General features: G+C 46.8%; 1 protein-coding gene across 3 annotated transcripts in view; it reads right to left on the bottom strand.

The window, feature by feature from the left end:
- tiam2 (TIAM Rac1 associated GEF 2) overlaps positions 1 to 17,779 on the bottom strand; it is a 276,975-nt gene that overhangs the window by 132,042 nt on the left and 127,154 nt on the right. For 2 of the 3 annotated variants that reach the window (XM_033025042.1, XM_033025043.1), the window contains one exon: positions 16,752 to 16,842. The exons of the other annotated variant lie outside the window; for it this stretch is intronic. In XM_033025042.1, the coding sequence (XP_032880933.1) occupies positions 16,752 to 16,838 (87 nt within the window). In that variant the 5' untranslated portion in view covers positions 16,839 to 16,842. The remainder of the gene's footprint in view (positions 1 to 16,751; positions 16,843 to 17,779) is intronic. 3 annotated transcript variants of the gene reach the window in all.

Here is a 17,779-nt window from a genome sequence, read left to right as displayed (position 1 = left end):
CCTTATTCACTCCCCTTTGCTGCAACTTCACCCACCACCAGTCCTGCCACATACAACGTCAACAGTCTTCCAATACAGTACTTCTAAAGTGATCCCTGTGCATCACGCCTTTAAACAAGCACCTGGCCACATATGCACACATGTGCACTGAACAAGCTATTAATGGGCTGTCCCACTGTACGAGGTAATTCAAGAGCTCTCCCGAGTTAAAAAAAAATCAAACTCGTGGTAAGCACGTAGAATCTACGTAGCGGGTACGTCGGAGCTCTGGACGTCTCTTAGCGGCTCGTAACACTAACGGCAGGTACTCGGGAAACGCGGTAAGCTCGTGAAGATTTTTCAACATGTTGAAAAATATCCACGAGAGCCCCGAGTACCTACAAGCGACTATTACCGTAATTCTCTGAGTTCGAATCAGGGGAAACTTGGGAGAACTCTTGAATTAGCTCGTACAGTGGGACAGGCCCTTAAGACAAGACATTAACAACAGAAACAATGGCCACATTTTCTGTCCCTGAACCAACTCAGAAAGGGCAAAATAAAAAGTCAACTGCAGTTCACATCCAGTGAAAGCAATTAACACAGGATACAGTGTAGGAAAGAACTGCAGATGCTGGCTTTGTTTAGTTTAGTTTAGAGATACAGCACGGAAACAGGCCCTTCGGCCCACCGGGTCCGCGCCGACCAGCGATCCCCGCACATTCACACCACACTAGGGACATTTTTTACATTTACCAAGCCAATTAACCTAAAAAACCTGCACGTCTTTGTAGTGTGGGAGGAAACCGAAGATCTTGGAGAAAACCCACGCAGATCACGGGGAGAACGTACAAACTCCGTACAGACAGCGCCCGTGGTCAGGATCGAACCCGTGTCTCCGGCGCTGCATTCGCTGTAAGGCAGCGACTGCGCCACCGTGACCGCCCACAGTCTACACTGAAGACAGATACAAAATGATGGACTAACTCAGTGGGACAGGCAGCATCTCTGGAGAGAAGGAATGGGTGACGTTTCCGGTCGAGACCCTTCTCTTCAGACTGAACACAGAACACACTAAGGTTTCAGTCTGAAGCTTGCAAACCATCAGTCTGAAGAAGGGTTTCGGCCCGAAACGTCGCCTATTTCCTTCGCTCCATAGATGCTGCTGCACCCGCTGAGTTTCTCCAGCATTTTTGTGTACCTAAGGTTTTAATCAACATTTTTTCCAGTCTGGATGACTATGTCAACTAACTGTAAAGGAAAGTGTGACCCTGCCCTTCTTTTAACATTCAACGTGCAACTAATTTTTTTGAACAAAAGATTGGCTTTTAAATTGAAAAATAGCACGTGCATGTTTCTGTGCTAGAAGAAACTGCAGGTGCCGGATTACACCGAATATAGACATAAAGTGCTGGAGGAACTCAGCAGATCAGGCAGCATCTCTAGAGAGAAGGAATAGATTATGTTTCGGGACGAGACAGTTCATCAGACTGCTTTGGTCTTCACCCAGTCTGATGAAGGGTCTCGACCAAAAAAGGCACCTATTCCTTTCCTCCATATATGCTGCATGACCTGCTATGTTACTCCAGCATTTGATATACATGTTTCTGCTTTACATTAACAACCTTGCAAGGGAATACATATTAAAAACATTGCAAATGGACACAAAATGCTGGAGTAACTCAGTGGGACAGGCAGCATCTCCAGATAGAAGGAATGGGTGACGTTTCAGGTCGAGGCCCTTCTTCACACTGAGAGTCTGGGGAGAGGGAGACACAGAGATACAGAAATGCACAAAGAAGGTGTGAAAAGGGCAGATTAAAGCAGAGAAAGGTAATTTACAATGTTTCATTGTCAGCTGAGGGAAGGTAACAACAGGAGGAAAACAGTAAAATTAATCGCGGACAGTGAAACTAATCTGACGACGAGGGTGGGAGGGGGGGGGCGATGCAAGGGTTACTTGAAGTTAGAGAAGTCAATATTCATATCACTGGGGTGTAAGTTGCCCAAGCAAAATATGAGGTGCTGTTCCTCCAATTTGCGCTGGGCCTCACTCTGCCAGTGGAGGAGGCCCAGGACAGAAAGGTCAGTGTGGGAATGGGAGGGGGGGGGTTAAAGTAATGAGCAACCGGGAGATCAGGTACACAAAAATGCTGGAGAAACTCAGCGGGTGCAGCAGCATCTATGGAGCGAAGGAAATAGGCGACATTTCGGGCCGAAACCCTTCTTCAGACTGATCTGAAGACAGATCCAAAATGCTGGACTAACTCAGTGGGACAGGCAGCATCTCTGGAGAGAAGGAATGGGTGACGTTTCGGGTCGAGACAACAGAAACAATGGCCACATTTTCTGTCCCTGAACTAACTCAGAAAGGGCAAAATAAAAAGTCAACTGCAGTTCACATCCAGTGAAAGCAAAGCAGGATACAGTGTAGGAAAGAACTGCAGATGCTGGCTTTGTTTAGTTTAGTTTAGAGATACAGCACGGAAACAGGCCCTTCGGCCCACCGGGTCCGCGCCGACCAGCGATCCCCGCACATTCACACCATCCTACACCCACTAGGGACATTTTTTACATTTACCAAGCCAATTAACCTAAAAAACCTGCACGTCTTTGGGGTGTGGGAGGAAACCGTAGAAGAACCGAAGATTCAGGGAGATCAGGTAGGTCTAGTTGGACTGAGTGTGTTCAGGTTGGGTTTCAAGTATCATCTACTGGTCAAAAGTGCTGAAGAATGGAAGGGAGATGTCACTACCAATGCAATCTTTTTTAGATGGGCTTTTTAAAATTTAAGAATAAAGCCACAATTCCTCAACCTCAACATGCCAACCTTTAAAGCTAGACACAAAATGCTGGAGTAACTCAGCGGGACAGGCAGCCTCTGGAGAGAAGGAATGGGTGACGTTTCGGGTCGAGACACTTCTTCAGTCTGATGTCAGTGGAGGGGGTGGGACAGATAAAATGTAGTTGTTGACAGTAAGACTGATGGGAACACCGGGAAGGGGGAGGGGAAGGAGAGGGAAAGTAAAGGCTACTTGAAGTTAGAGAAGTGAATGTTCATACCCCTGGGGTGTGAGCTGCCCAAATGAAATATGAGGTGCTGTTCCTCCAATTTGCGCTGGGTCTCACACTGACAATGGAGGAGGCCCAGGACAGAAAGGTCAGATTGGCAATGGGAGGGGGAGTTAAAGTGCTGAGCAACCGGGAGATCAGGTAGGTTTAGGTGGACTGAGTGGATGTGTTCAGTGAAACGAACTCCAAGCCTGCGCTTAGTCTCACTGATTTACAGGAGTCCACACAGTAGGTGACATTGGAGGAGGCGCAAGTGAACCTCTGCCTCACCTTAAAAGACTGTTGGGGACCTTGAACGGAGTCGAGGGGCGAGGTAAAGGGACAGGTGATGCATCTCCTGCAGTTGCAGGGGCAAGTACCTGGGGGGGGGAGGGGGGGGGTTGGATGGTCAGGGAGTTGCGGAGGGAACAGTCTCTGCAGAAAGCAGAAAAGGGTGGAGATGGGAAGATGTGGCTAGTCGTGGAATCCCGTTGGAGGTGGCGAAAATGTCGGAGGATTATGTTCTCTACGCAACGGCTGATGGGTGGAAGGCGAGGACAAGGGAGACTCCGTCCTTGTTACGAATGGGGGAGGGGGAGCAAGAGCGGAGCTGCGGGATATCAAGGAGACTAATTAGAAAATGAGGACCCCATTCCCTAAAGAATGAGGACATGTCCGATGACCTGGAAAACCTCATCCTGGGCGCAGATGCGGTGTAGACAGAGGAATTGGGAGTAGGGGATAGAGTCCTTACAGGAAGTAGGGTAGGAAGAAGTGTAGTCTAGATAGGTATCAGAGTCAGTGGGTTTGTAATAGATGTCAGTCGATACTCTGTCTCCCATGATGGAGACAGTGGGATCTAGAAATGGTAGGGAGATGTCGGAGGTGGTCCAAGTGAATTTGAGTGCAGGATGGAAATTAGTCGTGAAGTTGATGAAGTCAGTGAGTTCTGCATGGGTGCAGGAGGTAGCACCGATGCAGTCGTCGATGTAGTGGAGGTAGAGTTCGACGTACCCTACAAAGAGGCAGGCATAGGCGGGGCCCGTGCGAGTGCCCGTAGCTACGCCTTAGATTTGGAGGAGTGGGAGGAGTCGAAGGAGAAGTTGTTGAGAGTAAGGACCAGCTCTGCTTGGCAGAGGAGAGTATTGGCAGAAGGAAATTGGTTGGTTCTGCAGTCCAGGAAGAAACGGAGACCATTAAGACCTTTATGGTGGGGGATGGAGGTGTAGAGTGACTGGATATCCATAGTAAAGATGAGGTACTTGGGGGTACACAAAATTGCTGGAGGAACTCAGCGGGTGCAGCAGCATCTATGGAGCGAAGGAAATAGGCGACGTTTCGGGCCGAAACCCTTCTTCAGACTGATGGGGGGTGGGGAAAGGAAGAAGGAAAAAGGGAGGAGGAGGAGCCCGAGGGCGGGCGGATGGGAGGGTGGGAGGAGACAGCTAGAGGGTGAAGGAAGGGGAGGGGACAGCACAGGCTAGCCAAATTGGGGGAATTCAATGTTGATGCCATAAGGGCGCAAGGACCCCAGACGGAATATGAGGTGCTGTTCCTCCAATTTCCGCTGTTGCTCACTCTGGCAATGGAGGAGACCCAGGACAGAGAGGTCGGATTGGGAATGGGAGGGGGAGTTGAAGTGCTGAGCCACCGGGAGGTCATGTAGGTTAAGGCGGACTGAGCGGAGGTGTTCGGCGAAACGGTCGCCCAACCTACGCTTGGTCTCACCGATGTAAATTAGCTGACATCTAGAGCAGCGGATGCAGTAGATGAGGTTGGAGGAGATACAGGTGAACCTTTGTCGCACCTGGAACGACTGCTTGGGACCTTGAATGGAGTCGAGGGGGGAGGTGAAGGGACAGGTGTTGCATTTCTTGCGGTTGCAACGGAAAGTGCCCGGGGAGGGGGTGGTGCGGGAGGGAAGGGAAGAATTGACGAGGGAGTTGCGGAGGGAGCGGTCTTTGCGGAAGGCAGACATGGGGGGAGATGGGAAGATGTGGCGGGTGGTGGGGTCACGTTGGAGGTGGCGGAAATGGCGGAGGATTATGTGTTAACAGAAGTCATTGAAGAAACGAAGATCGTGTGAGGTGTCTTGGACATAGGTGGGGAGGGATTGGACTGGGGGGGGGGGGATAGGATGGAGTCGAGGAATGTGGCAATTAATTCAGTGGGATATGAACAAGCAAAAACAATGGGTCTGCCAGGGCAGTTCTGTTTGTGGATTTTGGGGAGATGATAGGGCTGGTGCATGATAAGGTTGGAGGCTTTGGAGAGCAGAGAGCCGGAAGTAATGGAATCAGAAATGGTGTGTAATATTAAGGCCTGGTGCTCCTCTGTGTGGTCATGGTCCAAGGATAAGTAGGAGGAGTTGTCTGAGAGTTGTCGCCTGGCCTCAGCCCGGTAGAGGTCAGCGCGCCAGACTGCCACGGCACTTCCCTTGTCGGCGGCATTTATTATCCAGGCGTGGTTGCTGCAGAGTGGGTTTGATGCCAGCCTTTGAATTAGCTTTTCTGGAATTTATTGATTCCAAAGCTGAACACGTCCTTGAAATCCAAAAATACGTAGGTCCATCAAGCGTTGACGATGAGGTGTTATTGATGATTTGTTATTTTAATACATCACAACCAGCCTGGTTTTAACTCAATTCCTTATTTTTTAGTTTTAGTTTAGAGATACAACACCGAAACAGACCCTTCGGCCCAACGAGTCCTCGCCGACCAGCGATCCCCGCACATTAACATTAACATACACACACGAGGGACAATTTACATTTATACCAAGCCAACCAATACAAACCTGTAGGTATTTGGAGTGTGGCAGGAAACCGAAGGAAACCCACGCGGTCACGGGGAGAACGTGCAAACTCCGTACAGACCCGGGTCTCTGGCGCCACAAGCACTGTAAAGCCCCTGTCCCACCTACGTGTACTTGGCACGCTAATTACACAACCTCGTGGTCGCTTTGAGGCGCAACGGACCCGCGAAGGTCGCGCGCGACTTCATGCGACCACACAGCCGTCTGGAGCGCGTGACGTCATTTGAAGATGGATACAAAAAGCTGGAGTAACTCAGCGGGACAGGCAGCATCTCTGGAGAGAAGGAATGGATGATGTTTCGGGTCGAGACCCTTCTTCAGTCTGAAAATGCATTACAGACAATGAGACTCAACAAGACGACTTTGAATTTTGTTCAAGAAGGAACTGCAGATGCTGGAAAATCGAAGGTACACAAAAATGCTGGAGAAACTCAGCGGGTGCAGCAGCATCTATGGAGCGAAGGAAATAGGCAACGTTTTGGGCCGAAATCAGAGTTTGAAGCTGGTATGACTTGGTGGGGGGGGGGGTGAGGAGGGGTGTGGAGAGAGGGGGGATGCAAGGGTTACAAATTTAGTGAAATCAATATTCATACCACTGGGGTATAAACTCTCCAAACGAAACATTAACCATTTAATGAAAGTGACACATCAATGGTTGAAATAGATTTCACATCTAAACATATAATTGCAATCTCTTGCATTCAAAGGAGGAAGGCTTGCCAGAAATAAGTTTGTTGAATACTAGTTTGAGTTTAAATCCTATTTTGCTTGCAAGAAGTAGGTATTTTTCTTGCACAAAACCATGAAAGAGCTCCAGCTAATATGTAGCAGACACCCAAGCCTCAGGGATTCCACTAGATTACAATCGTCTGCTTGTGTGTTGTCAAGTCCTCTAACTGGTTGGTTTGCCCAGCCTCTGTAGGCACAGGTAATATTATTAACCTTTTAGACCAAACAAACAGTCAGCATAGCACATGGCTGGCACATCCCGCTTACATCCTCAGATGTCAATAAATTAACATCTATGGACAGCATAATGCTGCGTTATACAGTGCCCTCCATAATGTTTGGGACAAAGACCCATCATTTATTTATTTGCCTCTGTACTCCACAATTTGAGATTTGTAATAGAAAATATCACATGTGGTTGAAGTGCACATTGTCAGATTTTAATAAAGGCCATTCTTATACATTTTGGTTTCACCATGTAGAAATTACAGCAGTGTTTATACATACTCCCCCCATTTCAGGGCACAATAATGTTTGGGACACAGCAATGTCATGTAAATGAAAGTAGTCATGTTTAGTATTTTGTTGCATATCCTTTGCATGCAATAACTGCTTGAAGTCTGCGATTCATGGACATCACCAGTTGCTGGGTGTCTTCTCTGGTGATGCTCTGCCAGGCCTGTATTGCAGTCATCTTTAGCTTATGCTTGTTTTGGGGGCTAGTCCCCTTCAGTTTTCTCTTCAGCATATAAGAGGCATGCTCAATTGGGTTCAGATCGGGTGATTAATTTGGCCACTCAAGAAATAACCATTTCTTACCTTTGAAAAACTCCTTTGTTGCTTTAGCAGTATGTTTGTGATCATTGCCTTGCTGTAGATCCCTAAAGGGCCTGTCCCACTTACGCAACTTTTTCGGCGACTGCCGGCACCCGTCATAGGTCGCCTAAAAATTTCAACATGTTGAAAATTCAGCGGCGACCAGAAAGACGTTACGACTCTTTGGGTAAATAAATAAATGTTGGGTCTTTGTCCCAAACATTATGGAGGGCACTGTATCTTATATTATATCTGGTAATATTTCGGGTGATAGTCAATGTCTCACATTTTTTAGTTTAGTTTAGTTTAGAGATACAGTGCGGCTTTTGTACATTTTGTTTGTACATTTCCCCCGTGACCCGTGTGGGCTTTCTCCGAGATCTTATGGTTTCCTCCCACACTCCAAAGACGTACAGGTTTGTAGGTTAATTGGCTTGGTGTAAATGTAAATTGTCCCTTGTGTGTGTAGCATAGTGTTCGTGTGTGGGGATCATTGGTCAGCGCGGACTCCATGGGTCGATGGGACTGTTTCTGCGCTGTGTTTCTAAACTAAACAAAAATTTCAATTCAATTTCGGTGGAAAAACTGCACTGCTTAAATTATATGATGGTGACAGCACAGCTTTATAGAACTTTTAAATTCTGTAGATAGACAGAAAAATCTGGAGCAACTCAGTGGGTCAGACAGCATCTCAGGAGGAAAAAAAAAACAGGTGACGTTTCGGTTTGACACCCTTCTACAGACTGAGAGCCAGGGGAAAGGGAAACGAGAGGCATAGACAATGACACAGAGAGATAGAGAACAAATGAATTAACAATATGCAAAAGGTAACGATAAAATGGAAACAGGCCATTGTTAACTGTGGGCTAGGTGTGAACGAATGACAGACAATGAGACTCAACAAGACGACTTTGAAGCTAATACGACAACTTGGGTGGGGGAGGGACAGAGAGAGAGGGGGTGCAAGGGTTACTTGAAGTTAGAGAAGTCAATATTCATACCTCTGGAGATAGACACAAAATGGTGGAGTAACTCAGTGGGACAGGCAGCATCTCTGGAGAGAAGGACTGGGTGACGTCATGGGTCGAGACCCTTCTTCAGACTACATACCGCTGGGTTGTAAGATGCCCAAGCGTGTTATATCAGTTACAAGGCTGTTTACTAATTAGATTTTCCACTGCTGTTTAGACTCAGTGCCACCTAATCACAGGGGCCTCCAATGCACTAATAATGGGCCTGTCCCACTCGGGCTGTTTTTAGGCGACTGTCGGCGACTGTCATAGTCGTAGCAGGTCGCCGAAAATACGGCGACTGGACCCCCCTCCAACATTAAATTTGAAATAGAATCATTACTTTAACAACAAAATAAAACAAAGTCAGCACCTGGCGACAACTACGTTAACCTGGCGACAACTACGTTAACCTGGCGACAACTACGACAGCACCTACATCAGGAGAAGTCAAGCTACGCTCATTGGCGTCAAACCCACTGTCGCCAACTGTCTCCAAAAAGTTTTCAACTTGTTGAAAATCTAGCAGCGACCAGAAAGACCCTACGACTCTTTGGGCGACTGAGGAGTCCACTCACGACCATACAGGCGACAGCCTAGTCGCCTAAAAAAATATCCTAAGTGGGACAGGCCCTTTATTGTATTTAATGGACACATTAAACACATTAAAACTTATATTACGTATGCCTGATACAAGTGTAATACTTGTTGTAAACCTACCATTCTATAAACCTCTATAAGAGCGGAGCAATTACTAAACAGTCATTTCTTCCAAAGAAAAATTGCATCACATTTCAAACAGGCTTCTTCGGAATCGTACATCTGATTTTTATCAATGTAATAAATGGTCCTGGATCAATTACAATGTTTAAATATAGCTCCATGCAACTTGTATGTCAATTAAAATTGTAAGAATACACATGTACTGCACAGTGGTAGAGTTGCTGCCTTACAGTGCCAGAGACCCGGGTTCTCCCCGTGACCTGCGTGGGCTTTCTCCGAGATCTTTGGTTTTCTCCCGCACTCGAAAGATGTACAGTTTTGTAGGTTAATTGTGCAGGAAGGAACTGCAGATGTTGGTTTACACCGAAGATAGACACGAAATGCTGGAGTAACCCTTCTTCAGTCCTTCCATCCAGAGATGCTGCCTGTCCCGCTGAGTTACTCCAGTATTTTGTGTCTATTTGTAGGTTAATCGGCTTGGTAGACATGTTAAAATTGCCTCTAGTCTGTGTAGGGTAGTGTTAATGTGCAGGGATCATTGGTCGGTGCGGACTCAGTGGGCCGAGGTGCTATATCTCCAAACTAAAACTAAACAGAATCAGTTTAGTAAAATTGGATGCTAGTAAAAGTGAATTGCTTTGTTGTGTTAAGGTGTGCAGCCAAGAGCTCAAATATGCTGATACTTCTGTTGAGTTTGGCAATTGGAATTTTGCTTTGCTTTGGATCACGAGATCCCATCACAGGTCAATGAGTTGTGCATTCCCAGAAGAGGGATCTATTTGCCTCAGACACTCATTACGTAAAGCAAGGCAAATACACTGGAGCAATTGTCAATTCGAATCACCAAGAGCCACAAAACTGACTCTCGGAATACACAACCTTTAAGAGTTATCTACGAAAAACACAGAAATGTTCCCCTTTACACGATTGCGATACAAATGTAGACATTTGTGCCCTGACTCCGTTTCTAAGCAGGTGATTTTCCAACTTAGAAATGTTCATACCAATAGGGTGGAGGGTTCTCAGAGAGTGCGAAAAATAGCGAGCGTGAGGAAGGCAAATGTAGATTAATATATTCATTGTGTCTCTTCGAGAGGTAAACACAAAATGGTGGAGTAACTCAGCGGTACAGGCAGGAATGGGCGATGTTTCGGGTCGAGACGCTTCTTCAAAGTCACCCATTCCTTCTCTCCAGAGATGCTGCCTGTCCCGCTCAGTTACTCCAGCATTGTGTGTCTTATCTTCAGTGTAAGCCGGCATCTGCAGTTCCTTTCTACGCTCTTCCAAAGATAGAACTTCAAAAATGAAATCTAAATTCTTAACAGCTATCAACACAACCAACAGATCAAGGTCTGGAACTTGGTACATTTCGTAGTGCTTTTCCTATTTCTGATACAGAATGTGAGGAACCGCTCGCCACATTTAGCTTGAGCAGCTTACACCCCAACAGTACGAACATTGACTTCTCTAACTTCAAGTAACCCTTGCTTTCCCTCTCTCTCCATCCCTCCCCCTTCCTAGTTCTCTGACGTCCTCCTGTCTGACTGTCCTCCTGATTAAATGTTATCTCTGTATGCTTTGTTGTCACCTTCCCCTGGCTAACAATGACCTTTTCTACATATTCCGTGAACTTTGTCCCCTTTGATGTCTTGTTTTCGCACCTTACCCTTCCTTATCTCTGTCTCCCTCTCCCCCCGACTCTCAGACTGAAGAAAGGTCTCGACCCGATATGTCACCCATTCCTTCTCTCCAGAGATGCTGCATTACTCCAAGCAAAGAGGTCCTTCTGCAGTTGTACAGGGCCCTGGTGAGACCACACCTGGAGTATTGTGTGTGCAGTTTTGGTCTCCAAATTTGAGAAAGGACATTCTTGCTATTGAGGGAGTGCAGCGTAGGTTCACGAGGTTAATTCCCGGGATGGCGGGACTGTCATATGTTGATAGAATGGAGCGACTGGGCTTGTATACTCTGGAATTTAGAAGGATAAGATGGGATCTTAGTGAAACATATAAAATTATTAAGGGTTTGGACAAGCTAGAGGCAGGAAACATGTTTCTGATGTTGGGAGAGTCCAGAACCAGGGGCCACAGTTTAAGAATAAGGGGTAAGCCATTCAGAGCAGAGATGAGGAAAAACCTTTTCACCCAGAGAGTTGTGAATCTGTGGAATTATCTGCCTCAGAAGGCAGTGGAGGCCAATTCTCTGGAGGCTTTCAAGAGAGAGTTAGATAGAGCTCGTAAAGATAGAGGAGTCAGGGAAATACGGGAACGGGGTACTGATTGTGGATGATCAGCCATGATCACAGTGAATGGCGGTGCTGGCTCGATGGGCTGAATGGCCTACTCCTGCACCTATTGTATATTGTTCCCAAGTTAAACTGCTTCACTGGTTACTAGCAGTCATGGATTGACACACAGAATCACATGGCTCCCCATGCAATGCTGTGTTAGGGGGTGTTACCCACAAGAGCGGGTGGCATTGTCTGAGGAGTGGCTGTCATCAGGCGCACATAAACACCGTTTATAGAGTATCGCCCTTTGAGCAGTTTCCAGCCTTGACTTGGAACCACGTAGCTTCCCTGGTACATCTCCATTCCTGCAAACCTTGCGATATTAACTCCTGGCAAAAAGACCTCAACTGACTCTCCAACCAATGATCTCACCCTTACAAGCGCAGCTCTATCATCCAGCCAAGGCCCATGAGGTCCAGGCCCAGGTGAAGGCCAAGACCGCTGCGTACATGCCAAACAATCCCGAGCAGTACAAGAAAGCTCGTCATGATCTTGTCAAAGCCACCGAGAATGCCTTGAGACTATACTGTGACAAAACCGAGTCTCTGTACAATCCCGCTGACTGTGGCAGGGCCTGGATACTATAACGGGCTGCAAAGTAGAGTCAGACAGCATCGCTAGTGATAGTGTGGCCCTTCCTGATGAACTTAATGCACTCTGTGCTCGCTTTGAGCAGAAGACGACCAGGGCAATAAGATTGGTCCCGCCAGGCTCAAGTGTGCCTTTTCCCATGGTCACCCTTGCAAAGTTAGATCGGCCTTCCAGAGGGTGAACACGGACATCTTGAACCTCTCCCTACTCTGCTCTGAGGTACCCACCTGCTTCAAGACCACTGCCATCCCGGTGTCAAAGAAAAGCAAGACCTCATGCCTTAATGACTACTGTCCAGTGGACATCATCCACCATCATGAAGTGCTTCGAGAGGTTGGTTTTGGCACACATTGAAATCATCCACCAAGCAACCTTCAGTTCGCCTACCGCATCAACAGGCCAACTGCAGATGCCATCTCTTTGGCCCTACACTCATCCCTGGAATACCCTGGATAATAAAGACACCTACATCCGGTTCCCATTCATAGACTACAGCTCTGCGTTCAATACCACCATCCCAAACAAGCTCATCTCCAAACCCGTGGAACTGAAGAATCAGCATTCACATCTGCAACTGGCCCCTCGACTTCCTGACCAACAGACCCCAATTGGAGGGTAGGTGCCAATTCAACCCCCATGATAATCCTCAACACTGATGACCCACAAAGATGTGTTCTCAGCCCCCTTCTATACTCATGACTGTGCAACCAAATACCAATCCAACTCAATTCACAAAGAAGGGTCTCAACCCAAAACATCGCCCATTCCTTCTATCCAGAGATGCTGCCTGACCCACTGAGTAAAGGGCCTGTCCCACATTCTCCAGAACCAGGGGCCACAGTTTACGAATAAGGAGTAAGTCATTTAGAACAGAGACGAGGAAACACTTTTTCTCACAGTGAGTGGAAAGTCTGTGGAATTCTCTGCCTCAGAGGGCGGTGGAGGCAGGTTCTCTGGATGCTTTCAAGAGAGAGCTCTTACAGATAGCGGAGTCAGGGGATATGGGGAGAAGGCAGGAACGGGGTACTGATTGTGGATGATCAGCCATGATCACATTGAATGACAGTGCTGGCTCAAAGGGCCGAATGGCCTACTCCTGCACCTATTGTCAATTCTCTCTCTCTCACACTTGTGAACTGTTTGTGGAGGTGTCTGCAACATTAGTTTGTTTCCACATGGATTAGTATGCCCTGTTTTTAAAAAAAAATCAACATTGTCAAAAACAGTATGAAGAAACAGAAATATGACTGTTTTAATCAGTGATATGTGAAACGGAGCCTGGCAATAGGTGAGCTGTGCAAAAATCCACACCACCAATCCCTCCAATAATATACAAAGCTATTTCTGCATTCAGCATGTCACCCACTTGACGATTCATTCCACATCCCTTGCTACGAAGGGGAATTTTACCTCATATATTTAGTCAGGCTCTTGTGCTTTAGAGAGCCAATGTAATCAATGTTTTCCTGCTGAGCTTGCTTCACAGCACAAATGTTAACTCCAAGTTTTGAAATACAATTTTTCCCATGTGGCCGGAAAACTCGACAATATCAAACCCTACAGTTAAATATTCCATCTGGTAACAACTTCCTGTACTGCTTGCAGCTTAATAACTTTATTAAATTCTTTCGGAAATCTCTGCACTGGTTCCTCCCGTCTAACTGTGGTCCCACTCAAAGTTGTGGAACGGTGCACATTTTAAACACATGACACTCTCACCAAAATGCGAAGAGAAATCCCAATACACGACCACAGCAAATGCTGAAACCAATGAGTCCAGCAAATCATTTGCCCATCTCAATTTTCCCAACATAAGTTCGAACGTAGAACAAATTCCCCTTTTGGCATATATAACCGAATTTACAAAACTACCGCCCCTGGAACTTTGATTCCAAGAGAACATTAAAACCACCTTAGGTAGACACAAAACGCTGGAGTATCTCAGCGGGACAAGCAGCAACTCTGGAGAGAAGGAATGGGTGACGTTTCGGGTCGAAACCCTTCTTCAGACTGAAGAAGGGTCTTGACTCAAAACCCGAGACCTTTCTTCAGACTGAAGAAGGGTCTCGACCCGAAACGTCGCCCATTCCTTCTCTCCAGAGATGCTGCCTGTCCCGCTGAGTTATGCCCCTGTCCCACTTAGGAAACCTGAACAGAACCCTCTGGAGACTTTGCGCCCCACCCAAGGTTTCCGCGCGGTTCCAGGAGGTTTTTGTCAGTCTCCCTTACCTGCTTCCACTACCTGCAACCTCCGGCAACCATCTGCAACCTCCAGGAACCGCACGGAAACCTTGGGTGGGGCACAAAGTCTCCAGAGGTTTCCGTTCAGGTTTCCTAAGTGGGACAGGGGCATTACTCCAGCATTTTGGGTCTACCTTCAAGCTAAACCAGCATCTGCAGTTCTTTCCTACCCATTAAAACCACCATGAGTTGCAGGGTTTGATTCCACTGGCACACACATTCTAAATGATGTAATGCAAGGCAGATGCTGAACATTATGTCTCAATGTAGCACAATGAGTGGCAAGACAAGCCCGAGAAGCGATGATCGGTGCCACATGTCACTTGATGCATGGGTGGCTAGTGACCACACAGTCAGAACTCAGTGGTTTCAGGACCAGGCAGTTAAGTAAACTGACATTCTCAATATTTTACAAACAATTAATTTAAAAAAACATTAAGATGTGAGGAAGGAGATTGGGTGAGAGATGGGCTGTGTGAGCTCAATCAATATAAGATATTAGAGAGCTTAATATAAGCATTTATCTAACTTTATCCTAATGGCTTAGATTCAACAGTCACTTGTCATAATGTAATCTGTGCTTGCATAGCTCAGAGACATGATCACCAACTACCTTCATTATGCTTTGTGGACTAATCCAAAATTATGGTAAATCTGTTATTCAGTTTAGTGTAAATCCTTTCCCACTTAAACCCCTGTCCCACGGTACGAGTTCATTCAAGAGTTCTCCCGAGTTTGCCCCGATTCGAACTCGGAGATTTACGGTAATGGCCGCTCGTCGGTACTCGGGGCTCTCGTGGACATTTTTCAACATGTTGAAAAATCTTCACGAGTCTTCCCGTGCTTACCTGCCATTAGCGAGTCTTCCACAGTACCTGCCGTTAGCGTTACGAGCCGCTAAGAGACGTCCCCGAGCTCCGATGTACCCGCTACGTTCATTCTCCGTGCTTACCATGAGTTTGATTGTTTTTAATCTCGGGAGAGCTCTTGGAATGAACTCGTACCGTGGGACAGGGCTATAACTCTAAAACATGGTCAACATAGGCAGTGCGGCATGGTGACACAGTGGCAGTGTTGCTGCATTACAGCACCAGCGACCCGGGTTCGATCCCAACTACGGGTGCTGTCTGTACGGAGTTTGTACACTCACACCGCACCGACTAGCGATCCCCGCACGTTAGCACTAACCGACACACACACTGCCAAGACAATTAACCCTCCGTACAGATAAGGGCCCATTGTCAGGATCGAACCCGGTTCTCAGGCGCTACAAGGTATTAGCTCTACCGCAATGCCATCGTGCAGCCCGAGAGTTCTAGAGAGGTTCTTGGAAGCTGAAGGCATGAAACCAACAGTGAAGCAATTCAAATTTGAGGAAGATCAAGTGTCAGATATCTTGTACAGGATAAAAGTCACCAAATTGAGAGGCAACAGTATGTTTCAGAATCTTGGAGTGAAACGTGAGGCAAGAGATAGGGCAGGACAGGCAAAAGATGAAGCTATTTGAGCAGCAGTTTTGAAGCACTATTAGTACAATTGTTACTCTAGATAATACGTTAGGTTAGAGAAAGGGACTTCTTAGAATGGTGAGAACCAGCAGAGTCTAATGGGCTGAATGGCCTTCTTTGTGTTATTAATAAAACAGAAATTATGTGAAATGACTGGCATTTTTTCAACTAACTCGGGGTAATGGACACAAAAGAGAACTCTGGCCAATAAGTTAACTTACGATGTACTGAAAAAAATTATTTAACTATCTCCATGTAATCTCCCAACCCTATGTAAGATACCTTTGAGTCATAAGCATTACTTTATTAACTGTGATGAACCAAGACAGTAATCTCTCGACAGGCTAAAGCATAGTGAAACACTCAGTTTAGCAATGGAACCAAGAATGCTAGACTGATCGTCAATGATGACACACTGGTCAACCTGAGGAGCACCTTCAGCAACAGACTGGTTCCACCAAGATGCAGCACAGAACGCCACAGGAGATCCTTCTTCCCTGTGGCTATCAAACTGTACAACTCCTCCCCCTTCTGTCATGGGGTAGACTGACTCCCCCCCCCCCCCCTCACACCCCCTCCAAATCTTTGCACATCCACAATCCTTTCCACTCGTCACTTTAATTTCATGATTCACGTATTTGTGTTTTTTTATGACTGTTGGCAGATCAATTTCCCTCCTGGGATAAATAAAGTTCTATCATAGAAAATATAGGAACATAGAAAATAGGTGCAGGAGTAGGCCATCCGGCCCTTCGAGCCAGCACTGTAAATTGTAAATCAGTACCCCGTTCCTGCTTTCTCCCCATATCCGTTCGCCCCAAGAGCAAAATCCAACTCCCTCCATCGTATTGGAACGTATCGCAAGAGGATGGCAGGATAGTTTCCAGTGTAACATGCCCCAGCTATGGATGAACTGTGGATTCAACGTTCCCAGAGCCAGCCAAGCGATCCTTCGTCACCTGGTGCTGCTTCAGGTGAACTGGATGACCATTCGCTTACCTTGTACCTTCGAAGGTGGAGGTGCCCCTTTCGGCCAGGAACACATCTGCTATCAGCTTCAAAGTGTATGCAGCTGCAACTCATCATTATCCTGCAAACACAATGCGAGGCCAAAATCTAAAACGGTTCTTTCTGGTTGAGGAAAGGGTAGTTGTGCAGGAGGATAACGGGATAGGCTTCCACTGTGCTTCTGACCAAAGCCCCTGTCCCACTTTCCTGAGTTACCACGAATTCACCCGAGTTTTCCCCTCGATTCAAACTTGGAGAATTACGGTAATAGCCAGCCGTAGGTACTCGGGGCTACTCATGGACATTTTTCACCATGCTGAAAAAACGTCCCGACTTAAAGCCCTGTCCCACTGTACGACGTAATTCAAGAGCTCTCCCGAGTTTAAAAAAAAATCAAACTCGTGGTAAGCACGTAGAATGTACGTAGCGGGTACGTTGGAGCTCGGGACGTCTCTTAGCGGCTCGTAACGCTAACGGCAGGTACTTACCGCAGAAACGCGGTAAGCTCGTGAAGACTTGTGAAGATTTTTCAACAGAGCATCATGTTGAAAAATGCCCACGAGCGCCCCGAGTACCTACGAGCGGCTATTACCGTAATTCTCCGAGTTCGAATCAGGGGAAACTCGGGAGAACTCGTGGATTAGCTCCTACAGTGGTACAGGGGCTTAATGCCCCTGAAGGTATATCCCCACTCAGGTTGTTCAGAGAGTCAATCGTTTAGGATTCACAGCAATTGATTGCAGCGAAAACTTGTGGCTCTGCAGACCAAAAGGAAGAGACAAGATCTAAGGAGATCTGCAGCCTGGGATAAGCGGCGACTGACAAGTACTCTGGAAAAGAAAAGTGAGCTATCAAAGCAAACTTAAGTCTGTACCTTGACAATGAATTTAAGAAGCCTTCAGTGGCATTGGTGTACACCAGTACAGAGATTTAGATCAGAAGTGATAGGAGCAGAATTAGACCATTCGGCCCATCAAGTCTACTCCGCCACTCAATCATGGCTGATCTATCTCTCCCTC

The sequence above is a fragment of the Amblyraja radiata genome, chromosome 8, assembly GCF_010909765.2.
Source record: "Amblyraja radiata isolate CabotCenter1 chromosome 8, sAmbRad1.1.pri, whole genome shotgun sequence".
NCBI lineage: Eukaryota > Metazoa > Chordata > Chondrichthyes > Rajiformes > Rajidae > Amblyraja > Amblyraja radiata.
Note: the sequence above shows the minus strand (reverse complement) of the source record. Positions and strands in the feature narration are given on the sequence as shown.